This window comes from Gorilla gorilla, chromosome 16, assembly GCF_029281585.2.
Source record: "Gorilla gorilla gorilla isolate KB3781 chromosome 16, NHGRI_mGorGor1-v2.1_pri, whole genome shotgun sequence".
Classification (NCBI taxonomy): Eukaryota; Metazoa; Chordata; class Mammalia; order Primates; family Hominidae; genus Gorilla; species Gorilla gorilla.
This window is the reverse complement of record NC_073240.2, coordinates 68196171-68222534: the sequence shown is the minus strand read 5'-3', so window position 1 is coordinate 68222534 and position 26364 is coordinate 68196171. Positions and strand designations below refer to the sequence as shown.

At 41.4% G+C, this 26364-nt stretch overlaps 1 protein-coding gene and 1 long non-coding RNA gene across 23 annotated transcripts in view; one reads left to right on the top strand and one right to left on the bottom strand.

Annotated features, from left to right (window-relative positions):
* The window catches only part of LOC109023504 (uncharacterized), a 114938-nt gene extending 92334 nt beyond the window's left edge, over positions 1-22604 (top strand). The window contains exons 7-11 of the long non-coding RNA XR_010131015.1: positions 7897-8060; positions 15874-15993; positions 17446-17591; positions 18009-18211; positions 21020-22604. This is a non-coding gene — a long non-coding RNA (uncharacterized lncRNA). The remainder of the gene's footprint in view (positions 1-7896; positions 8061-15873; positions 15994-17445; positions 17592-18008; positions 18212-21019) is intronic.
* The window catches only part of IQCH (IQ motif containing H), a 247006-nt gene that overhangs the window by 72016 nt on the left and 148626 nt on the right, over positions 1-26364 (bottom strand). For all 22 annotated transcript variants that reach the window (XM_031002514.3, XM_031002515.3, XM_031002516.3 and 19 more), the window contains 2 exons: positions 12358-12478; positions 7818-8104 (listed from right to left, as the gene is read on the bottom strand). In XM_031002514.3, coding sequence (XP_030858374.3) covers positions 7818-8104; positions 12358-12478 — 408 coding nt within the window. The remainder of the gene's footprint in view (positions 1-7817; positions 8105-12357; positions 12479-26364) is intronic.

Sequence of the window (26364 nt, the reverse complement as noted above, 5' to 3'; positions counted from 1 at the left end):
CTGAGTAGCTGGGACTATAGGTGCACATCATCATGTCCAGCTAATTTTTAAAAATTTTTTTGTAGAGACAAGCGTTTTGCTATGTTGCCTATGCTGATCTCAAACTCCTGAACTCAAGTGATCCTCCCATCTCAGCCTCCCAAAGTGCTGGGTTTATACACATGAGCCACTGAGCCTAGACTATAATACATGTTTACTTTTGCAGAAAACACAAAGAACAAAATAGCAACCACCCTCTATATTAGTATCCTATTGCTGCTGCAACAAATTGCCACAAACTTCCTGGCTTAAAACAACACAGATTTATTATTTTTCAGCTCTGTGGGTCAGAAGTCTTACTGGGCTAAAAATCAAGATGTGGGCAGGGCTTTGTTCCTCCTGGAGACTCTAGAGGAGAATCTGTTTCCTTGCCTTTTCTGGCTTCTAGAGGCCATGTGCCTTCATTGGCTCATGCCATTGGCTCATGGTCCCTTCCTCCATGTTGAAGGCCAGCAGCACAGCATCTTCAAATCCTTCTCTATGATCCCCCTGCCTCTCTCTCTCTTTTTTTTTTTTTTTTTTTGAGACAGAGTCTCACTCTGTCACCAGGCTGGAGTGTAGTGGCATGGTCTCAGTTCACTGCAACCTCCACCACCCGGGTTCAAGCGATTCTCCTGCCTCAGCCTCCTGAGTAGCTGGGATTACAGGCACGTGCCACCATGCCCAGCTAATTTTTGTATTTTTAGTAGAGATGGGGTTTCACCATATTGGTCAGGCTTGTCTCAAACTCCTGACCTCGTGATCCACCCGCCTTGGTCTCCCAAAGTGTTGGGATTATAGGTGTGAGTCACCGCACCCGGCCTGCCTCTCTTTTAAAAGGACCCTGGCGATTATATTGGGGCCACCTGGATAATGCAAGCTACTCTTCCCAACTCAAGATCCTTAACTTAATCACATATGCAAAGTCCTTTTGCCATGCAACATAATGTTCACAGATTTGGGGAATTAGGGTGTGGATATCTTTAGGGGACCATTACTCTGCCACCTTCAATCTTGCTGTCCAGAAATAATGACTTGTAACATCTTAGTATATATCTTTAGGTTCTTTTAACTCTGCATTTATATATTTTTTTCTTTTTATAAAATTATCATATTGCATATATTGCTTGCAATCTGCTTTTTACCTTTATCTATTCTATAAAGTTTCCTGTTAAATATTCTTTAAAAACATTAGTTTTAATGTCTTCATAGTATGCAATTTCATTGATCTATCATAATTTGCTCTAAATATTCTCTATAGTTGGAGATCAGGTGCAGTGGCTCATGCCTGTAATCCCAGCACTTTGGGAGGCCAAGGCAGGTGGATCACTTGAGGCCAGGAGTTCGAGACCAGCCTGGCCAACATGGCGAAACCCCGTCTCTACTAAAAATACAAAAATTAGCCAGGTGTGGTGTGTGCCTGTAATCCCAGCTACTCAGGAGGCTAAGGCACGAGAATCACTTGAGCCTGGGAGGCAAAGATTACAGTGAAGCAAGATCATGCCACTGCACTCCAGCCTGGGCAACACAGGGAGATTCTGCTTCAAAAAAATATATATATATTATTGGAATTTAGACTACTTGAAATATTTTGCTATTCTTAATAATGATGTGATTAATATATGTGTATTTAAATCTTTGTGATTATTTCCTGGTGATAATTTTTTTAAAGTGGATGATTATTATTAACATTTGAATTTGCTGATACAGAAAATAAGTGCTTTAAAATGTTATTGAAATAAAGACTGTTTTGCACTGTAGGTTACCTCAGATGCAAAATAAGCTAACCTCCTCATTTTATAGCTGAGAAAACTGAAAATGAGGGAAAGTGATAAGTTCAAGGTAATATAGCAATTTAGAAGAAGAGCTGGAGGCCAGGCACAGTGGCTCACACCTGTAATGCAAGCACTTTGGGAGGCCAAGGCAGGAGGATGGCTCAAGGCCAGGAGTTCAAAACCAGCCTGGGCAACATAGCGAGACCCTATCTCTACAAAAAAAGAAAAGAAAAAAGAAAAACAGCTGGATTTGACTATATGAAACTTTAGTATGATGAAGAGCATTACAAATAAAACACAAACGACAGGATTGGGATCCAAGCACATGAGGCATGGAGGGGTAGGGCACAGATAGAGTAGGCAAAGAAGATGGCAGGAGTGGTTGGGAGATTAGTTACATTAAACAAATAAGTAAACTGACTAAGCAAATAAGTAACTATATTGAGGGATAAAGACTCAAGTTTCTCATTGTTGGAGAAGTTATTTATTTTTTAGTGTTCCAATAAAACTTTATTTACATAAAATGAATGCTGGGTCAGATTTAGCCTGTAGGCCACTGTTTACCAACTCCTGCTCTAGACTATCTTGATCCTCCTGTTTCTGGGATTTTCTTCTTCTTTTTTTTTTTTTTGGATACTGGGTCTCTGTTGCCCAGGCTGGAGTACAGTGGTACAATCACAGCTTATTGCAGCATTGACCTCCCGGGCCCAAGCAATCCTCCTACCTCAGCCTCTCAAATAGCTGGGATCACAGATGAGTGCCATTATGCTTGGCTAATTTTGTTTATTTTAAAAATTTTTTTGGTAGACACTGGACCTTTCTATGTTGCCCAGGCTGGTATTGAACTCCTGAGCTCAAGCAATTCTCCTGCCTCAGCCTCCCAAAGTGCTGGGATTACAGGCATGAGCCACCACATCTGGCCTGGGATTTTATTTTGTAAATATACACAGTTACTATGTTCCAAGTTCTATTTAGCTTTTCATTTTTATTTTTATTTTTATTTTTAGTTTGTAAGTTTAAATAATGAGTATGAGGTTGGTTTTTTTTTGGTATTTTTTATTGATATGTAATAGTTATATATATTTTGGCCATACATGTGCTATTTTGATACATGCATACAATGTGGATACATTGTAATTGTACCCCAAATCAGAGTAAGCAGGATATCCATCAAGATATTTACTTTTAAGTGTGGAAAAGGGGAATTCTAGAAAGAACCTTGAGGTGCTGGATTGAAATTGGAGATGCTGGCAGGAACTCATGGTTTTATAATATAAACACTGATAGATATAGAAATAGTCATAGATGCACAGATGTATGTATATGTACATATGTGTGTTTATATGCGTATATGTGTGTATAACTGTGTGTATGTATTGTACCTATGTAATACATGTACTTGCTAGCTCTGTCCACTGAGAGGTCTCAGAAGGGGTGACACCCCAGTAGCAATGGCAGCACTAAGAGCCCAGATCTTACAGGGCTTCTGAGTCGATCCTAGGTCCAGGGCAAGGAAAATAGAAAATGAGCCTGGAACATCTTATTGTGTCAGAAAGTAAGACATGCTCAAAGAATGATGAGGACATGTCAAAAGGACACAAGACACACCCTGAAGGGTCTCCCACTGGCCAAATCTGGAACAACTGAGCATCAAAACAATGAAAGTATCAAAATACAACCCATTAAATAAAATAGAAACCCATGACTTCATACTGACATAAATACATACAGACCTACAGGCATAAATGAGAGGTGGAGAAGGAAAATTGTTTCTTGCAGTAGATTGCCAGAAATTTCTACACAAAATTTTACCAGAAAATTTTCCACAGAAATACAAAATTACCACTATGATAGTGGTAGTGGAAAAAGTTGCCAATGGATGCTAAGTTTTCTGGGTGGAATTTGATAAGCAATACACTATTGTGGTACTCTTGGAACACATTTCTACAAAATATTACTAATCAATTACAAGGGAAGAAATAGTAATTTTTTTTTTTGAGACAGAGTCTTGCTCTGTCGCCCAGGCTGGAGTGCAGTAGCGCAATCTTGGCTCACTGCAACCTCCACCTCCTGGGTTCAAGTGATTCTCCTGCCTTAGCCTCCCGGGCAGCTGGGACTACAGGCACATGCCACCACGCTCAGCTAATTTTTGTATTTTTAGTAGAGATGGGGTTTCACCATATTGGCCAAGCTGGTCTTGAACTCCTGACATCGTGATCCACCCGCCTCGGCCACCCAAAGTGCTGGGATTACAGGCGTGAGCCACCGCACCTGGCCAGAAATAGTAATTTTTATGGTGGAGAAACATGGCCAAAAATAAAAAGAGAGAGAGGAAAGCCACAAAGGACAATCTGAGAGAAGGTATTTACAAGATGTATAATAGTCAAAGAATGACAGTTTCCAATACACAAAGAGCTCCAGCAAATCAACGTTTGTGTTATAGTCCAATTTAACTGGGGCAAAAGATATGATTAGGCAATTAAGAAAAGATATATAAATGGGCAAACAAACATATGAAGAGGTGTGGATCTTCACTAATAATCAAAGAAATGCTGAATAAAAAAAAAATTTTTAACCTGTTAGACTGACAAAAAATGAGAGGTTGATAATATGTCTGCCAGTCACTTCAATGGCATCACAAGCCATGTCAATTAGAAAAAAAATTAAGATGTTTTCTGAAGTGATACCACTTGCAAAATGGCTAGAAAATATGCCAGTGATTTGTAAATAATTTATTATATACAGAGAACAAACATACTTCTCTTGCTAATGTAGAAACACCCTTTGGTGTGGTCACTGAGAACTTCTTCCAATATTCTGTTGATAACTATAACACAAATGATCATATACTGAAGTATTTATGGGAAGGGACAAGGAGAATTCATAGTATGATAAAATCAGAGAATCTAATATCTATCTATCCCATTCATCCAATGAATGTTTGAGCTCCTTCTTCAAAAGCCTTGCAATACCATCCAGCATCTGCTAGAACTCCTCCATTGTTCATTCATTCAGTCAACAAATATTTACTGAATACCTACTTTGTGCCAGGACAGAAGTAAGTGCTGAGAATACAGTGGGAGCAAAAAGAAACACAGCACATCGCTTAAAAGAGCTTACAATTAATAGGAGGAGAAAAATATTAATCAGTCATGTAAATAAGTTTAAATTTGTAACTGAGGTAAGTGGTACGAGGAATGCTCACACACAGCTACACAATGATATGAAAACCTAAAAAAGGAGAATTTGACTTTGTCAGGAAGGTCAGGAAGCGCTTCAATGAATGTGGCTTGAGCTGAAATGTGATGGCTGGAAAAGGGGCTAACTAGGTCAAAAGAAAAGGCAAGAGCATTTAAGGTGGAGGAGCAGCATGTTTAGGCTCCGTGGTAGAGGGAATATGATGAGTAAGAGGGAATGAGACAGGGTGTGTGGATGGACCAGACCAAAACAGAGGGCAAGTTAGGGTGAGACAAGACTGGCCAGGTGCACGGAACCAGCCAAGTGAAGGGTGGGACCTTTCAGCCAGAAGCCCAGAAGGGTGGTAAGCCCAAGGAAGGACTGGCATCGTGTTTGGAGAAGATCCTTTTGACTGCTGTGTGCAAGTTTCCTTATACCAAACTCAAATAAAAGCCACAAGTCAACTGTCCCCATAGTTCCATCCTTCCTATTGTCCCAGGGACCACAGTTTTACCTTTCTCTTTCTCACTCTCCTTCTTCCTTTTTTCTTTTCTTTTTCTTTTTTTTTTTTTTTCTTAGATGAAATCTCGCTCTGTCACCCAGGCTGGAGTGCAGTGGCATCATCTCGGTTCACTGCAACCTCTGCCTCCTGGGTTCAAGCATTTCTATTGCCTCAGCCTCCCGAGCAGCTGGGATTATAGGCATCCACCCTCACACCTGGCTGGTCTCGAACTCCTGACCTCAAGCAATCCACCTGCCTGTGCCTCCCAAAATGCTAGTATTACAGGCGTGAGCTACCGTGCCCAGCCTTTTTTTCTTTTCTTTCTTTTTTTTTTTTTTGAGACAGGTTCTCACTCTGTCACCCAGACTGGAGTGCAGTGATGTGATCCTGGCTCACTGCAGAGGAGGTGGGAGGTTGAGGCTACAGTGAGCTGGGATCAAGTGATCCTCCCACTTCAGCCTCCTGAGTAGCTGGGACTACAGGTACATGCCACTATGCCCGGCTAATTTTTTTGTATTTTTTGTAGACATGGGGTCCCATTATGTTGCCCAGGCTGGTCCTGAACTCCTGGGGTCAAGTGATCTGCCTGCCTCGGCCTCCCAAAGTGCTGGGATTACAGGCATGAGCCACCACACCCAGCCAATCTTTCTTACGACAAATACTTGGGGAGGGCAGCCTCCCCTGGCTCCTCCTCCCCCTGCATCCCTGCCATCCAGATTTTGCCAGGGAGCATTGTTTCTGTCCTGCCTCCACCACAGGGAGAGTTCCGAATGACCTTCAGTTTGTCCTTTTCCCTCTCAATGTACAGGCCTGAGAACAGAATGTAAAACCAATGGAGGGCCCAAGAAGGCAAATGGAAAATGATTATTGAACAAGCTGAAAACTGCCAAAAAACATAAACTCTCACTTTGAAACCATCATCTGACTGAAATGGAGAACTGTAAAACTGAGAATAATGATCCTAAAACAACCACAGTATATGTACAATGCGGATGACCAGAGGATATCGCGATATTGAGAGAGGAAGGCCAGGAGGTCATTTCGCCCTTTAGACAGAGGTCTGGACATGCAGCACTAAGAGAGGAGCAACCGGACATTTTAAAACATGAGTCCTGTGAAATAGTAGTGAACTTGAACATTATACTTTTAGGTGGGAAAAGCAAAGTGAAAAAGGTTAAAGATGATTTATCCTGAATATTATATCTCAGCACCATACCTATGCACATGAAGAATCTCACAAATGGAATATTAAATAAAAGCATACAGTAAAATAATAATAGATAGAATGTTATGATCTACAAAATGCTTAAAAACATGCAAAATAAAACTCTACATTATTTTTGGGTGTATCCATGTGTGATGAAAGCATAGAGATGAAAGGGAATTAAAACCCCAGGTATGAGACAGTAGCTTCCTCCTGGCCTCTAGGAGGAGGAAGAGCCATGTGCTTGGCAAGGAGTACACAGGACTGCAGGTGGCATTGACACCACTTTGTTTCTTAAGCTGGGCAGGGGCACATGATATTGATTATATTATTATTTAGACCTTTTTATATTTATGAGGTATCTCTCAATACGTTTTTTAAAGAAAAAAAATGAGACAATCTAAGTTGTCTGATAAGAAAAGGAACAGAAATGTGAACTCTTAACTCCTTTCTAGTGATTGATTTTCTAAATAAAACAGGCTCTAGACCGGTTCCACTCCCTGGATGGCATAAAATAGTTTCATGATACATAGGGATAACACTAATGGACAGAACTGAGGGCCTAATCAAAAGAGCTGTGAACTGTGAGGGGTGAGATTCAGTCTTTTTTTTTTTTTTTTGAGATGGAGTTTCACTCTGTCACCCAGGCTGGAGTGTAGTAGCATGATCTCGGCTCATTGCAACCTCTGCCTCCCGGGTTCAAGTGATTCTCCTGCCTCAGCCTCCCAAGTAGCTGGAATTACAGGTGCATGCCACCAGGCCCAGCTAATTTTTGTATTTTTAGTAGAGACAGGGTTTCTCCATGTTGCCTACGCTGCTCTTGAACTTCTGAGCTCAAGGCATCTGCCCACCTCGGCCTCCCAAAGTGCTGGGATTACAGGTGTAAGCCACTGCGCCTGGCCTCAGTCACTCTTTAACTCCAACTGTACCTGAACGAGACAACCCTGGCCCTGTATTTCCAGACATAAAGCCTGGTCCCACTTGGATTCGCATGGGCCATGTAGGTGTTGAATTTAGAGTGAGTTCATCAGAGAATCAGTGCATTTTAGAAGAGCCCTCATATGCCCTGTTGTACTGTAGGTGTGTAGGGTGTGGAGTCATTACATATTTTAGCATTTCGTGTGGCATCCATTCAACTTACCTGTTGTTCCAAGGTGCTTGGATCTATAAAAGTCACCAGATCTATAGAAAAGTAACCAACCACATCTCTCATTCTGCAGGCTTTTCCAATTTGGAGGCACAAATAAGTGAGAACTTGGGGATCCACTGAGGTCTGAGGCATGGTGGTACCAGAGGAGATGAAGGGGCTTTCAGCATGAAGCTGGTCCCCTGTTGACAGCACACTGATTTTCCCGTTGGGCTCTATCAGCATGTCCACTGTCAGGTTGGTGACATTGTCTGCAGGTGGGAATGCTTCGATCACACCCCCTGGTGGGAAAAACATGGAGTAGGTGAAAGGACACATGCATTTTGTTTGACTTGGGCTCAGATTCTGCATCTGCCATGTCTTGAGAGACTTTGGGCAAGTAGCTTACATTCTCTGAACTTATTTTTCTTTATCCGTAATATGGGCATAATAAAGCCTACCTCATTAGATTGTTGTGCATCTTGGAGATACTGTATCTATCTATAGTATTCAGCCCAGTGCTTGGTGTATTGTAGGGCTCAATGAATGGTAGTTTTGATTCTGATTATAATTTGAAGACACTGTGAGGATCACTGGGTCTGTGCCCACTCATTAAACAGGGAACCCAAGAATTATGGTCAAATCCCTCATGGGGAATTAACGGCCCATAGTCCACAGTTGACGTCTTGATGACCAATGTGCTCTTTTTGGTAAACTTCACTGCTTTTTGAAGGTTTGACAGGTTTGGGCTTTTTGCGGGCAGAGAGAACATTGACCATCATGTCAGCCAAAGGACTTCTATATAAAGCCAGTTATAAAACATTTTTAAAAATATAGAACCAAGAGATATTGCCGTGTTTGAAGAACACATATGCTCTCTCTGCTGATAATGAGAGCTTTATAATTTATTACATTTTACCCTTTGCTTTGAATGCCAAAAATCATAGATGCAAGTCTGGTGTTCAAGCACAGCAATAACATCTTTCTGGCTAATTTGTGGGCTATCTCAGTGGTGTCCACAAAAATTACATAGCCCCAATCTTCTGTTTTTAGGCCCAACTTACAAATCTTACTGTATATGTCCTCTTTGTAGAGAAAAAATTTAAGATATTATTTGTAAAGAGTTAAATAATTTAAAAGTAAAAACAACAAAGTGTTCCATAGATAGGGTGCCGTCTAGAACCTGACAGCACTAAGAGAAACTTGGCCTGTATTTCACAAATTCGCTGGGGGCTGGGAGAAGTGTGACCTCTGCCTACAGGTGTAAGCCACAGACTTTGAATAGCATACAAAGAAAAAAATGAGCAGTTTTCAAATGCAGTCATCTGTTACTTCATCTAAAAAGCACTTTCCTTAAATGTCTATAAATTTGGTCAGAGGTAGTCCTAACAAACACCAAGTTTCAAAAGGAAAACCGATTTTGGAGGGTACATATTCAAATCCTAATTTTTCTATTTGGTTTGTTTGAGACATGCTTTTCTTCAAATGAGGCCTACTCGTGTGTGCTATACCTAAATACCAGTTGCTGGGGATTTAGCAAGGTAAATGCAACAAAACAACAATGACAAAAATCTACAGAAGTAAAAAACCTAGTGAGTCTCTATGCTTTGGTTAACTTTGTGCCTTTAGCCGTCACCTATGTTTTGAAAGATAGTGCTTCAGTGGAAACACACTATCATTCATAACTTACAAGATTACTTGGGTATTTTATTTCAAAGTAGCTTACTTGTACTATCTTCTCAGCATCATGACCATAACCTTTTCACTGTTACTTTTTTTCCACTCAAAGCAATTAATTCCTCCTCTGAAAAAGGTATTGCCACAAAGTTAGACCCTGTCTCTACAAAAAAATTGTGAATTGTAAACAATAAATTAGCTGGGCGTGGTGGTGTGCGCCTGTTAGTACCAGCTACTCAGAAGGCTGAGATGGGAGTATTGCTTGAGCCTGGGAGGCCAAGGCTGCAGTGAGCTATAATTGTGCCACTGCACTCTAGTCTGGGTGATAGAGCGAGACCCTATCTCAAAAAATAAAAATTAAAATGAAAAAGTATTGCTTTTGATATAATCCTATGACAATTTAGAAATCAAACCCTAGCACATTTTGTGGCCATAAGCACACTGGAGAGAACATAAATGGAATGAAACAGGCAATGGCGGAAGCTGGAGGGAGGGAGATGGTGACCTTAGAGTCGGGAAACCTGGGAGGCACCCTGGCTCAGTTAGGGACCATTGATGCAGGGCCTGCTGTATGCACTGGGTCGAGAGAAAGGCAGAAGCTTTGAAAACACATGACTTTCAAGAACCAGGTTTTTTAAATGTACTAAAATTGTAGGATCTAACTTTGTGTTCCATTTACCACTTATTTGTGGTGTGATTTTCCCCAAGTCCCCTCCAATCTCTGAGCTTCAGTGTCTTCATGAAGAAAATTAAGTTAATAAGGCTTGTACTGCTCTCCATAAATAAGCATGGCTGAGAAAGCAGGATAAAGATGAACAGGAGGTGGAGGTGAAGCCTTAGCTTGTGGTTATATAGCTCAGATGAGATAGTCGCTGGGAAAGCCTTTCTCATCTACAAAACTCACATGAAAAGAAATAGTTTAGAGGGAGGCTTTTGCAGGCAGATGCTGGAAGATCTGGAAATTTCCTAATGACCTGGACGGGCCTGGAGATCATCATGGTCTTCCCCTCATAACTTAAAAAAAAAAAAAACCTTATTAGGCTGGGCGTAGTGTCTCACGCCTGTAATCCCAGCACTTCGGGAGGCCGAGGTGGGCGGATCACCTTAGGTCAGGAGTTTGAGACCAGCCTGGCCAACATGGTGAAACCCTGTCTCTACTAAAAATACAAAAATTAGCTGGGCATGGTGGCATGCACCTGTAATCCCAGCTATCAGGAGGCTGAGGCAGGAGAATCGCTTGAACCCAGGAGGCGGAGGTTGCAGTGAGCTGAGATCGCGCCATTGCACTCCAGCCTGGGCAACAAGAGTGAAACTCCATCTCAAAAAAAAAAAAAAAAAAGTAAAAACACCTTATTATTGATCTTGTGTGTGTGTGTGTGTGTGTGTGTGTGTGTGTGTGTGTGGTAGCCACTTGATTTTCTTCCATTTATGCATGGGGTTGACTTTCCTTACTTGTCTATCAGTGGGTACATGTGGAAATTTATAGAATCACAAAATTTTAGAGTTGAAAGGACATTGGAAGTTGTCTAGCACAACTGTCCCCTGCAAAGAATCTCTTTCCAGCAATCTTGTTAGATGGCTGCCATTCAACCCCTTGCTTAAATAATTCATTAACAGGGTATCCAATACACCCTGCCCAGCCAGTATATTCCAATAACCAACAGATCTGTCCTTTCATACACTCTCATACATTGAGCTACAATAAGCCCTGATAAATGTAACTACTGGCTCTGCTCAAGACTCCTGGAGCAGCACGGAGGTAGCTTTTCATGGGCTCTTCTATGTGTTAGCAGAGTGATTTGGGGTTAATCTTTTGTACTTCAGTTTTCCACCTCTATAAAATGAGGGTGATAATGGTGCCCACCTCATAGGATGGGTAGGAAGCTTCAATAAGTTAACATAGATATACTTAGAAGAGTGCCTGGCCCATAATAAGCACTATCTAAGCTCACTATTTTATCATCACTGTGCTATTATCATCACTGTGCTTTTGCTGCTGCTGTTATCATCTGACATGACATTATCTTATCATTATTGATTATTGCTGAGATTATTATCATCACTTGACAGCAGTGGAAAGATACCTTCTCTGGCCTGTTATACTAACCCTCTCTTCTTGTGCATGTGAGTAAGCATGTAAGATGTCTTGCACTGTAACCTCCTAGAGACTGAGGGCCGTTGCATAGGTGTGCCTCTGTGTAACACCCGACAGGGACCTCTGAGACGGTAGACAGGCATCATTCACTCCATTCATTCCCTCATTCATAGACCACCCAATGTTGTTAGGAAATGAGGATGAAGTAGGAGGAGGATGAAAGGAATGGAGGCTCGCTTTGTTCCTGGACTGTAGAAAACCCTTGTTTGGAAATGCTATATTCAGAACTGGAAGCGAGACCATTTTTGCTCTCCTAGAAAACAGAAGGAGAAACTAACACTTATTAAAGATGATTTTGTGTAAGGTTCTGTGGTAGAAACTTTCATATCTGTATTTCACTGAATCCACCCAATGACCCTGTAAGGTAGGTAAGTGAGGAACCGAGCCTTGGTGGGTTTAAGAACCTTGCTGAAGGTCACGGATGGGGTCCAGACCCAGGTAATCTGATTCCAAAGCCCACCTCTCAGGAGAAGTTTGTAGTGTAAAAAAAGGCCCAGAATCTTGAGCTTCCCATGCCATGCTTGGCATGCTAGGTTCTTATTTACTTAAGAGGCTGGGTGTAAGATAAATATTTAGGCAACATTTGAAAAAGAAAACCATAGGAGCACTTTTCTAAACCAACACAGGAGATGCAAAGTATTTAAATTGGCCCCAGTTGACCCAAAACTAGAATCCAAGGTTGTGTAGACTAATCCTCAATAGAAACTTTACAGTCTTATTTACCTTGACTGAGAAATGTTTGGAGGAATTTCCTCCACGTCGGGAACCGTTTCTCATTGACTGGCTGTGCGTGCTGTGCTAAAATGCCCGCCAGCTCCTCGGAGATCTTCACCAAAGCTGGCTCCTGCAGAAACAAATTAAATAGAACCACAAGCAATTTTACTACAGAAATGAAAACTGCTTGTGGAGTGATTAAAAACCAGGCCTCCAACAGGCAAAAAAAATGTGGTTACTGTTTACCCAGAGTCAGAAAGCCATTTTGAAAATGTTCTCTCTTTTTTCAGCCATTTCAGTTTTCATATTTCAAAAGTGATTTGGCGCCCTAAAAATTCTTAATTGTTCCTGTTGTCTCTGAAAGGCACCCTTCTCTCTGGGCATCAGGAAACCAGGTTTCAGACCCACTGCAGCTGGCAGCCTGACCAGCAGAGTGTCCTTGGGCAATATCTTTTCTCATTCTGGGCCTCAGTTTCCCTTTATATAAAATGTGGGGTTAACTGGTTTTTTTTTTTTTTTTTTTTTTTTTTTTTTTTTTTTTGAGACACAGTTTTGCTGTTGTTGCCCAGGCTGAAGTGTAATGGCGTGATCTTGGCTCACTGCAACCTCTGCCTCCCGGGCTCAAGTGATTCTCCTGCCTCAGCCTCCCGAGTAGCTGGGACTACAGGCATGCGTCACCACACCTGGCTAATTTTGTATTTTTAGTAGTGACAGGGTTTCTCCATGTTGGTCAGGCTGGTCTCAAACTCCCGACCTCAGGTAATCTGCCTGCCTCGGCCTCCCAAAGTGCTGGGATTACAGGCATGAGCCACTGTGCCCAGCCTAATTTTGTATTTTTAGTAGAGATAGGGTTTCACCATGTTGGTCATACTGATCTCGAACTCCTGACCTCAGGTGATCCATCTGCCTTGGCCTCCCAAAGTGTTGGGATTACAGGTGTGAGCCACCGCACTTGGACACCTCCATATATTTTTTAATTTTTAAAAAAAATTTTTTGAGACAGGGTCTTGCTGTGTCACCTAGGCTAGAGTACAGTGGTGTGATCATAGCTCACTGCAGCCTCAGTCTCCTGGGTTCAAATGATCCTCCTGCCTTAGCCTCCCAAATGGCTGGGACTACATGTACACACCACCATGCATGGCTAATTCTAAAAAAATTTTATTTTTTTTAGATTTTATTTTATTCTTCAGATTTTATTTCTGCCAGAAGTGAGACAGGGTACTGGATCGAAACTCATATGATAGACAATATTCATATTCAAAATATGGAGCACTGACAAGAAAAACTCAGATTTACTTTAGGTTGTAGGGGAACTTCTGAATCTGAGTGATGGTGCAGTAATTTGAAGGGATCAGCTTTGGGGGTGGGATTGGGATATTAGAAATCACACACACTTATTTCCAATTTCCCTACCATTAAAAAGTGATTGTCCTCTATGCACTGCTCGCCCCAACTCCTTGGAACAGCTGGTTGATTCTGGGTCCAGTGCCCACTGACAATCCACAGTAGAAGACAAACATCTGACACTATGCCCTCGGCAGGTTCAAAAAATCTGAATAACTTCCAAAATATCCAGAAAATCCTGGTGGGAGAGTTTCATTAGTTAGCTTAGTAAGTGCTTGACATAGAAAACAGAACTGCCCTGAGAAGCGGCGAGTGCCCTGGCTCACACTCAGCTCGGGACGACTCCCTGCACAGTGGGAGGAGGTCTGTTAAGAAGGGCTGGGGAAGCGCTCATGCAGAGAGCTCTGTCTTGTGATGCAGAGGCAAGGAAACTGCTGTCAAAGCAACGGGCCTTTTCCCTCCCTTCATATCCTATACGCTGTGCACATTTTCTCTCATCTTTACTGTGAATTACCTGATCGCCCCAAAGCCCTGCATCTAAATTATAAACAAGCATGTGAAATGCGCAGCTCCAGCAACCCGGACCCCTTCTTTGTTTCTTCTCTGAACAGTCCCCCAAATCCATCTTTCTTTTGTTTTACACTTGTTTCAGTTAAAACCATTCCATTTTATCAAGGAAGACCAACTGTCTCTGATTTATGAAGTGCCCCAAAGCTGGGACAATGAAACACGGCGTTAGAATCCCACTCTTCTCTGGAAAATGGAATGGCAAGGAAAGGAAGTCTCACAGCCTGGGCCCTCTCTCAGACAAGTGGGAATTTCTTTGTTCTGCCTTGATTAAATGGCCTTTTCTGCCCCACTGCTGGGGAATGTGAAATCATCTACCCAGTTATACACTATGTGGTCATTCATACCAAGACAGTCCAAAGATAAATCATTCATTCATTCATCTATATAGCAAAAATTACAGAATGTCAGGCCTTTTAAGCAACTGAACTAGAAAAAAGTGATATATATATATATACACACACATATATATATTATATATATATACACATATATATTATATATATACACATATATATTATATATATACACATATATATTATATTATATATATATATTTTTTTTTTGGTGTTGGGGAGAGAGGGAGAAAAGGCAGTGAAGGAGTAGGTAAAACCCTTGCCACGTAAATCTTGAAAGGAGATCTCCTTCAACTTGAGGATCAAGTCCAAACTCCTCAACACAACAGATGAGGAAGGTCCTCTGTGATATGGCCTCTGGCTCCTAATGTGGCCTCACTTTCCTGCTCAGCTCCCAGCCTTCCCCTAACCTGCCCTCCTCTGCCTCCCTTCTTCCTCTGCCTCCCCTTGCTGACTCCTCCTCATCCTTCCTGAGGTCATTCCAGCCACAGCCCCTCCAGGAAGCCTTCTCTTCAATTGGGAGAGAAAGCTTTCTCCGTGCTCTCCAGCTCTCTCGGGGCTGCTTAATAGCATGGGCACTGGCTTTGAGGTCAGTCTCCCAGTGCCTAGCACAGGGAACACTAAATGTCTGCAGAATGAGTCACGATGGTGGTAAACATAGGACGTAGTCCTTAAAGCTGAAGTTACAGAATAAGATAAAACGTGAAACCTCTCAATGGGTTCCTCCTCGCTGCTCAGGAAGCAGCTGGAGGGAAGGCTGCTAAAGAACCACAAATTCTTCCTGGGCAGACTTTATGGGATTCCCTGCCTCTGAAGGGCATCGGGAAGATAAATGAGGTCGCATTTATGAAGTGTCACCTCAGATGCAACATACTATGTGAGGGCCAATAAGTAACTCATCAGCCTGCTGCTTGTGTGTGGCATCTGGACACTGTGCCAGGCTTCTGCCACCGCCTCTGCTCACAAAGCCAGCCATTCTGCTTTGACGCTTGGAGTTTTCACTGTGCACAAAGCTCCAGTAAGGAGGTAAATTTCCTAGAGGAAAGTCGGCTGCTGGAATCTGGAGGAGTAATCGTGTCCTACCATGAGAGGTACACAGCTGAAGGCACTGGCGGGGTGACATTCAGTAGGGATGCTGGGGCACACAGAGGCAGCTTGGGGCCATGATTCATTCTCTAAGAAAAAGGCATGGAGAGGAATAATGCGAGGTAAGAGGAGAGGGGTATTAACTGTTTAATTTATTTCTTTATTTTGAAAGTGTCTGATGGGAAAAACAAGGATTATACTAAGAATGGCCTCAGCACCAACGAAAATTGTCTTCCTATCCCTACAAAACAAACCAAAAAAATACAGCGGGACCTGCAGCTCATATATTCAAGTAAGGTCAGAAAAATGACATTCTTGGTAAAAGCTTCATTTTATTTTAACCCCCCAACAAAACAACCCTTTACAATCTGGTTTCTGCTGGTATTCAGAAGCTGCTTGTGAACTGGTGGGTTAGGCCAGAGCTCAAATCCAGGAGCAAAGGACTCCATCGCAGCAGTGGTTTAACAAGCTAAGAACACTCTTTTCCCAAGAAGCTCCCAACGGCCACAATGGGTCTATCGACGTCAGATGCAAGCTCTCAGTTTTTGGGGGGCTTTCTGTTCTCTGGTTTTTGTCATTTTGCATAGTTCAAACATAATTGCCACAACTTTAAGGGCAGATGCTGGTAAGGGAAGATCTGTAGCTATTCAAGTTTATTTTGTTCAAAACAAACTTATGTACACACAGACACACACACACACACACACACCTTCCATAACAGACAAACACTCCAATTCATGTGAATCATTAGAATACTATTTGTAAAATACTTTGTCTCATCACAGGTTCACATTCATGATCTCATTCAGTCCTTTCAGCAACACTCTGCAGTGGCCACTACCATGTTATTTCTCTTGCTTTAAAATGGGAGCTGAGGCACTTAGAATGAAGAGGCTTGTGTAAGATCACTCAGTGAGCTTCAACAAATGAAGAAAGACAGAAAATAACAGAGTTAGGGGAACCATTGCTAGCTTGCTTTCTTCCTCCCTTTTCTATCTTCCCAAAGTGTATATATATAGAATATCTGTTATAAGCCAGCAACAGGGGCATATCTTTATCTCAAAAACTTGTGAAATGAGGCCGGGCGCGGTGGCTCATGCCTGTAATCCCAACACTTTGGGAGGCTGAGGTGGGTGGATCACTTGAGGTCAGGAGTTCATGACCAGCTTGACCAACATGGTGAAACCCTGTCTATACTAAAAATACAAAAATTAGCCGGTCGTGGTGGTGGGCACCTGTAATCCCAGCTACTTGGGAGGCTGAGGCAGGAGAATTGCTTGAATCCAGGAGGCAGTGGTTAGAGTAAATTGAGATAGCGTCATTGCACTCCAGCCTGGGCAACAAAAGCAAAACTCTGTCTCTTAAGAAAAAAAAAAAAAAAGACAACAACAACTTGTGAAATGAGTAGTTAGGAAGTTTTTTTTGCTTTGCATCGAGTAACAACAAGGTGATGGACGATGGGCGACCACATCAGTGTTTCAGAGAGGCTATTATCCATTTTGAACAGATCATTTAGAGCTAATGACTTGGGAAGTGTGGAAATAAAAATATATACCTTGTTGATAATAAACAAGTGCTAGAAAAAATACACTTGACTTTTGAAAAAAGTCAGAATTCCAGATTTTCATTCCATCATGATTGCACTGGCTCTGGGAATGCAATTAGCGGCTAGTTTTGTGGGGCTGATAGCTCTAGGGCAATTCCCATCAGAAGAAACTTCAGCCCCATCTTTGCCACTGCACAGGCTTGCCTCCACTTTTTCCAGTGCCCACATTTACCTCTCAGAGTGCATCAACAATCGTCAGGACGTTGGAAGGTTCCAAGACATCTGCAGAAGGCATGGGGCTCCACCAGCCTGGCCGATGCACCCCAGAGATTCTTGTCTACCAAGTATGTAACTTGCCTCTTGCTCTCTCTCTCTTTTTCTATCAAGAAAGTGTAAATTTGAAGGAAGAGATGTCTGAATGAATGAAATTCAGGATATCTTAGGGGAAGCCAGTACACTCTCCATTGCACTCAATGACTAAAGCTAGTGACTAAAGCTTAATACTGCACTCAATGACTAAAGCTACTTCAAACTCTACAGAGTTAGCTTCCCCAACGAAGTAAATTCCAAGAGTGCCTCTCTGTGTGTGTATTACACACACGTACACACATACAGACACACATTGGTGTAATTGGGTCATGTGCCAATCTGCAGTGGTGAATTAATAACTTTTTGGTTAATCACCTCAAATCTCCCATATCAGACACTGATGGTGTTCAAAAGAAAATCAAGGGACCTGCCTACATGATTCTGATTTCTAGATGCTTTCTGACATCCCTACATGAAGGACTGGAGAGTGAAAAGGGCAAGACAATGACCTGAAAAAGTAAGCAAGACTGTCAGCGTTGAAAGGAGCCATGTGGACTATCTAGGACAAATGCCTCGTGTCACAGAAGAGGGAACGAGGGCTTCTCCAGTCACACTGGCAGGCTGCAGGTGCTCTCTGGCTGCCTCTGACTCCTGGGTAAGTGCTCCCCACTGGCCCTGCTGCCTCTTCAGAGTGTAAAGTGGGGAGCACCATGAAAGGTGCTCAGGATTTGAATCAGCTAGTGGTACACAGATTGAGAGAAGGGAGGGGTTCCAAATTTGAGGGTGAATTTAGAAGGGCTGCCTCCCTGTGCACAGGATACATTTTAGTCACTTTTTAGGCTTTATTAAAATCCTAAAAGCTTTTAATGATTAAAAGCTCACCATGTGGTAGGCATGTGCAGGGGTGGGGTGGGGGTGGTTTACATTTATTATCTCAGCCACTCTCTGAGGTAGACAGTGTCATCCCCTTTTCATGTCACACTGCCATAAAGTAGCAAAACTGGGATTCAAACCCAATTGCTACCAGTGTGCCATGATGCAGTGGAATCTGTGCTGGTAACTGCCATCAAGGCACAAGTGCTCAGTCTGGGCTGGATTACATCATCCACAGGTGATGCTAAGTCAGTGCTGTCAAATGTATGAAAATATGGTAGCATGGGCCTTTGTCACTGGCTGCCCAGCATCTACGTCCCTTCTTTCAGGGTAATAATATTCCGAACTTCTTTCAGGACCAGTCCTTTCCCCATGCCTAACTATGTGAGCTGATTGAGATTGTTGCCCCCCAACTCAGCTGCAGGGATTGGCCCTGATGAGCAAAGCCACATCCTGGCTACAGTGATTGGTTCAGGATGGGCACATGACCCAATTAGACCAATCAAATATTAGGAAGCACTTCCTGGGGCCTTCTGAGAAAGCAGCTTTATGCTCTTCTGAGAATGCTACCAGATGAGATGTTCTCTCTTCCTATTGCCTTGAGCAAGGACAAACTGCAGGAGCTACTGGCAGCCATCTTGTAACCGTAAGGATGGCCAGCCTTAGAATGGAGTGTAGTATACAGAAGTGGAAAGTAACTGGCTGGGTCCTTGGTGACATCATTGAGCCTTGTCTGAAGCCAGACCAATGTTTGAATTTTTAGTTAGCTGACATAATAAATTCTCTTTATTTTTAAAGCCATTTTGAGATAATACATTCTCATCATTTAAAAAGCCACTTTGAGTTGGGTTTTCTGTTACTTGAAACTTAAAACATTTTAAACTGATGCAAATGGGTGAATCAACCTGTGTATCCACAACCCATGATGGGTGTTTTAAGCCAGCAAATGCTCTGATCACTGTGTGCACTGGTAACTCTCATTCTGCAATCAGCAGTGGCGTTTCCATTCATTCCTTTCCATCAAGATTATTAGAAATAGTCCCTCTTTAGAGGGCAAAAATATGCTGAGAGGATGAAGAAAAAATGAAAATGTCTTTGGCAAGTCATAAACTACTTCCCACACCTACTTAAAGTTTAAGGACTGCTTTAATACTCCATGTTTGATTGTTAATTGAGAATTTAAAAATCAAAAATGCCAACTTTGCCTTCGATGAGATGGAAAATTATGCTGCTGTAGAAGGTAACATAATGTAAAACAGCCAACATTACCAAGGCACACAAATGTTTTTGGTATGTAAAATTGCTTTGTAAAATATTTGCTCCATCTGCTGAAAGCGGCAAAGACAATTTTCCCTTGATAGCTAATGGCCCATTTCGGCTGTGTGGCAAGTGATTCGCTGCGGTGGAGGCTCTCATTAAACAGAATGGTGAAAATGCGGTATATAATTCCATACTTATGTAGCATTATCCACTCGCTGCTTCTCGAGGAGTCTGTCCCTCATTATCTAGGCCTCCACCTTGCACCAACATGCAGGCCTAGCAGTTGATTTGACTCGAGAAGCGTTTTGTCCAACTGAGGCACATATGTTGTGCTTCCATTCCAAAGCTCAGCACAACTGCTTTGCCCCCGACCACAAACACTAGAGAGGTTCATTCCCTTTCAACTTTCCAGCACTTAAATTGCTGTTTCTTTTTTCCTCTCACCACAGGGGGCTGTGGTTTTCTTTCTAGGCTCACCCTGTGCGCGCTGCATGCTGGGGGTTTCAATAGATAAAGATTAAATGCTTCTTGAAATTCTTAATTGAAATTTGCACATACACAAAGGCAGGAAATTTTTCCCTGGGACAAAATTGCCATCATCAAAGCCCCGACAAGCCCTGTCGTTGGTTCATGGTGTATGTGAGGGCCTGTGATCCTTTTCTTTCAGGGAGTTGTTTACACTACTCCCGGAATTACTTCAACATCTGCTAAAGGAACAATTAAAGATAAATAATCCAGGGTGGTTTAAAAAAAGAAGAATATGTTCATGTTTGGGGAATGATATTAAAAAGTAGTTACAGCAGCAAGTGACTGGTGTTTTAGAAACGTTTTTAACATGGGAAAATGGTTTTAAGGAAATTATATTAAAATATAAGAGTGACATCAAGTAAATACATGACTGTTCTAAGATCATGCAATATTTTAAAGCAGAAACCATGTGGTTTTAAAATCAGCCATAAGTAGAAGTAGCCATAATTATCATTACTGGTAATAGGGTCTTTCTTTCCAGTTAGAGAAATATCGCTGGTTGAGAAAATTGCATATGCTGATGAAAGCTCTTTAATTGAAAATTAAAAACAAAAGGAAACACATGTGCCCTTTGGACTTGATTTTTCATTCAAGTAGTGGGGGAGAGGAGTAAGTTTGTGGAATGAAATGAGAGACTATCAGGAGAATTTATATTTTAATTTTATGCAAAAGGAATGGGCAAGCAGTGACTTTAGTTAATCAGAGTGAAGAGCTGTGCCTTATTTGATATTTCCACACATACAGATGCATACACTTGAGGCAGATGTAGTAGCATTATATATTGATTGTTTTCTTTCCACAGACCATGCTTGTTAAAATACCAGGATGGTAAATTAGTGAATTCCAAAGTCAGGATTTTTGTTGGATCTGGCACAGTCACAGGAAAGTCTGAGTCTTCTCAAGGGCATCCCTGTCTCACCAAGGGGCACCAAGGACAGACGACCAGAAGCAAATGGCGCAGTCACCGTCAGAGGAGAGTAAAACTCATTCTGAAACGGTTCCAAATGCCCATGCCTGCTCTGTGGTTTTCAGCAAAGCGGACCTTTCCAAAAGACCTCCAACGGGGACTTCCTGGATGTGAGAACACTAACCAATTCTCGTTCCTCTCATCTTTTGCTTTATTCCTTCCTTCCACGCTGTTATTGCGAAAAACTGGCAGTTAAATTCAATTGATTCAAAATATTCGGGATCCATATGGCCGCCAACCCTGGAGCTGAAGCGGCGATAGCGCCTCACTGCTGTTTTCAAGCATTTGCCTCTCCTCCAGTCCCCAGATGGTGGGAGTAACATTTAAACCTCCTTTTCTCTGCCTTGTACAATAGACCTTGGCACCATTTCAACTGTTTACTCCGGTAATTAACAGCTCTGATACCACAACAATTACAACTCCTACACTCTCACCACAATAATGCTATGAATTAGTGAGAGCTAATGGCTGGAAGGTAGAGTGTTTCCAGACTGTGAGATCTGTGCATTTTTAGAATAAAATAAAAGGTACAAACAGCACGCTTGCAGTAGACAATGATTACCTAGTAATTAGTTTACACAAAGCTTCCTATTTAATGGCAAAACGCTGTAATTAACGTGTGACAGAAAATCAAAGGGTACTTTGTAAGCATATTAAAAATTAACACTGCAGGCCCATAGCTTTATGTACTGATTAGAAGCATATTAAATCAATAGGACACACAAACCAACAGCTTGTGTAGCTGATTATCATAGGTCCTCAGAAGGGGTACCCTGGCTTTCATTTCACTTGGGGAGGCAATTTTCCTTCTCCTGTCATCTTCCTCAGGCACAGAGAAACACCTCAAACTCAACCCTGGCAGCTTCATGAAAATAACCACTGAACTGGAAGAAAACATTCTAAGTCATTCTCAGAGATGAAGACAAATATGTAAATGATTAAGACTTTCCAATGATTGTGGTGACGTGCTGCTACACTAATTAGAAAATACACCAACTGGAACCAGAAAATAAAGCCACTGGGTTGCAATCTTTCGGTCAGAATAATCTCTACTTTGTCAAGCCTCTTTATTCAACTCATAGAAAGTTCAAATAAATGGAACTGTTTTATATTTCTAAATGATAAGAAAGCAGGCTGCTATGAAGACTTATTCTTTCCAAGGCACTGTCTGGGTAAAGCATAGGCTGGGAACAACTGGATCAACCAACATTCTGTATCTTCAACAGCCACAACCCCATGTAATGATGGCTGGTGGACATAGACAGCAATATCCTGGAAGCCTACCAGAGCCTAAAGAACCTTCTGAATCACCAAAGAAAGATTAAGTTGTATGTACTTGTTCAATGTTACCTGTATTTTGTTATAATACAATTTTATGGTAATAATAACAACAATAATAATAGGTAGCATTTCTTAAAAAGTCTTACTATGTGCTAAGCACACTGCTAGCCAATTCATAGAATTATCTCATTTACTTGTCACCACTTCCCCATGAGACAGGTACTAATCTCTCTTTACAGAGAAAGGGAGACTTGGAGAGCTGAAGTAATTTGCCTATGGTTATCTCCCAGGGAGCATGGGAGTCTAACCTAGGTGTCCCTGGCTATGGAACCCCAGGAAGCCAAACTACCTCTTAGTTACCCTGAATGACTAGCCTGTTCCAACACTCATTCTGCTTAAAAGGCAGTTTACTATGTCAACCTGGAATAGGAGACTAAAAAAATGAAAATAAAAACAAAATATTTGGTTGCTTATTTTTTTAAAAAACAGGGTGTTTCTGCTTTTAGAGATAGGAGTCTTGTTCTGTCACCCAGGCTGGAGAGTGGTGGTGCAGTCATGGCTCATTGCAGCCTCAAACTCCTGGGCTCGAGTGATCCTCTTTCTTCAGGCTCCTAAGTAGCTGGAACTACAGGCACACATCTAATTTTTAAATTTTTTGCAGAGATAGGGTCTCACTATATTGCCCAGGCTGGTCTTGAACTCCTGGCCTCAAGCCAACTCCCACCTCAGCCTTCCAAAGTGTTGGGATTACAAAATATTACAGGAGTGATCGACTGCACTGGGCTAAAAACAAGGGTTTTAAATGCTTACCATATTTTTAATGCTACATCTGATTGTGAAGGTGGGCTACTCAAAGCTTTTTGGGAATTTACAGGCTCACTAAAATGATCACGATAGTGTATTAAATTGAGAAAGGCATTGAAACTCTGTCATTCCCATGAACAATCAAAGGGTGATGTCTAAAATTCTCTCTCATCACCCATGCACACAACCAGGTATGTGACGCAGTTGGGTTGCAAGAGCTGAATCCTAGAAACTCCTAGGCAGGGCTCCTCCTCTCCAGCTCTGAGGTGTGTGTATTGATGGCCCCCTACACCTCCCAGTTTGCTGCCTTGTGGGAAAAGGAGACCAGCTCTTCTGTTATCTAGGAAAGGGAAGAAATTTGAGAGCAGTGGCCTCTGTTCCAGGAATATTTGCGTTTCCCACAAATCTCTGGAAAGCAGAAAGCTTGCCACAAGGGCAGCACACGGTATGAGTCACAAAGGCAAGGACCTGAGGGAGAACACTTCCCAGGACTTTCAAATAAGAAGGTCTTTCCTAAATGTACTTGGCTCAGTGTGGCAAAAGCACTGGGCTAGCAGCAGTCAGATGTGGGTTCAAAGCAAGGCACAATCATTTATTAGCTATAAATTTGGGCAAGTCACTTCTTGAGAATAAGTTTCTTCATCTGTAAACAGAATAATAATACCTTCCTTATATCTTAAATTGGTGTGGAAGTAAATGAGTAAAAACCTCAGGGTTTTTCTGAGTTTAAATGAGACAATTCATGTAATGTGCTTAGCACAATACCTGGTACCCAGTAGGTACTCTGCAGTATTTATTTATGATGATGATGATGATGATGACAAAGAAATACAAGGAAATGTCAACACCTTAACAGTGCATTCATAGATCTACAAAATGCTTAATCTCAGTGTTCTGGCAACCACTAAATATATAAAGATAAGACATCAAGATTTCAACATATAAAAATAAATATAAAAACAAGTGAACAATAATCATTTATATGTAGTTTCATGACTGGAAAAAATAATAACCTAGATTTTTTCTTAACCTAGAAAATCTAGATTAAGAAATAAAGATCTTGCATTTTTGATATAAAACACAAATAAGGATATGAAAAAAGAATATCCCTTGCTAGTAATCAAATAATAGCAATGAGAAGCTGGATTCTTATATCTAAAATAAAAGTGCAAATAGTTCATAATATCCATTGGTGGTAAGGTTGTGGTAAAACTAGTATTCTTATTCTCTGCCAGTTGCTTTGGAAATTGGTACTATCTTTTTAGGAATATGGCAATATGTAACAAAAGCCATAAAATATTCTACTCCTGGGTCTTTCTCCTAGGGAAGTAACTCAACAGAAGCAAAAAGAGGTGTATACAAAAACCAAATATAAAAACAAACAAATCTTTCCTCCCTCTTTCCTCCCACTGCCAAAAAATGAAAGCTGGGAATAGCCTAAATTTCCAACTTAGTTGAATTGTTCAATATATTAGAGTTCATCAATATGAGAGATTATGCATCTAATAATTGTGATGACTATGTATAAACATGGAAAATATTTAAAATCTGATGTTTAACTAGCATATACACTATTATTGTAGCTACAAGAAAGAAATACTGCATATTTAGAAATTAATATACAAAAATGAAAACAACTATGTTTGGGGACAGTGATTATGTACTTTTAAATTTTTTTTAATCTTGTTATCTTTAAACTTTTCTAAAAATGATGTGATTACAAGCAATGGCTCTTTGGGATCACCTAATAAATACCTACTAAATTCTAGACAGGACAACGAGCTCTGCCATCCTGCAATGGCTCCTGTGACCTAGTTCCAGGGCCATTCTGAATGGACAGAGGTCTTCACAATGGAGGTGGAGATGCAGGGAGTTCTATGGCATGAAATGGTTAATGATTCTCTTTTGTAATTGTGTTTTCTGTTTGCTGCCTTAGTTCTAAAAGGAGGCAAAACAACTGTGGTTTATTCTACCTTTTCCAGGCATAGTTCTTCTCCTACCTTTGTGATCCCCAAATTAATATCAAATGTCTAATTAGTTTTTTTCCTCCATTGGTGATCCCCAAATTAATATCAAATGTCAAACAAAGTAAATCAAAGTACAAATAAAGGTAAAACTGCTCTTGCGAAGGGCTAAAATAGCAATGTTTACTAGAAGCATTCAAGAGCCAGTTCAATTTCCTATTTCTCATTAAGTGGTAAAATAGTAATGCCAAGACCACATCCCAGAATCTCCAGGGTAACAGAGGCCCAACGAAGGGCTGCAGAGAAACTTGAAAGTAAACTGGCTTAGTTCTTTACACACAGAAATTGTTCTACAAAGATCTCTTGCAAAGCAGTGTCACCAGTAGCATCATTGCCACTAAGCCAATGTCCCAGGAATTGAGGAAAGGAAGACACCCTTAAAGAAAAAAACGGAAAAAAGCCACAAGGACTGGTACCACAGTAAATGTCTGCCTGGGTCTCCCTAAACTGTCTTAGGTGAGCTTACCCAGGAATGTTTCTCCCCTACATGTTTGCCTTCCTTTGTTTAAGTCTTTATTCCTCCTAAATGAAAATAAATACCCCCGACTGGGGAACAGGGAGTTTGGAGTGTGTACAAGACTGTGGATTCATTAAAACTTAACGAGCAGAGTACTTAAGTGAATGAGTTTACTGGAACTTGTTGGGGGAAGTAGGTTTTGTTAGCTGGTAGGATGAAGAGAATAGGCTTGGTACCAAGTCACCAAGAAAAAAATGATAGAGTTGTGTTCTGTTTTCATTTTGGCCATCATGTAACATTCTGCTTTTCCTAAAAATCACCTACATGTCTCTACTGATGTTTTTTTTAACCGTGACTACAACTTTTCAGCATCTGCTGACTTCAGGACTGGTTCCAAATTACATAGGTGAAAAAAGAGATGACTTTTTTTTTTTTTTTTTGAGACAGTGTCTCACTCTGTTGCCCAGGCTGGAGTGCAGTGGTGTGATCTCGGCTCACTGCAACCTCTGTCTCCTGGGTTCAAGCAATTCTCCTGCCTCAGCCTCCCGAGTGGCTGGTACTACAGGCGTGCACCACCAGCCCCGACTAATTTTTTTGTATTTTTAGTAGAGACG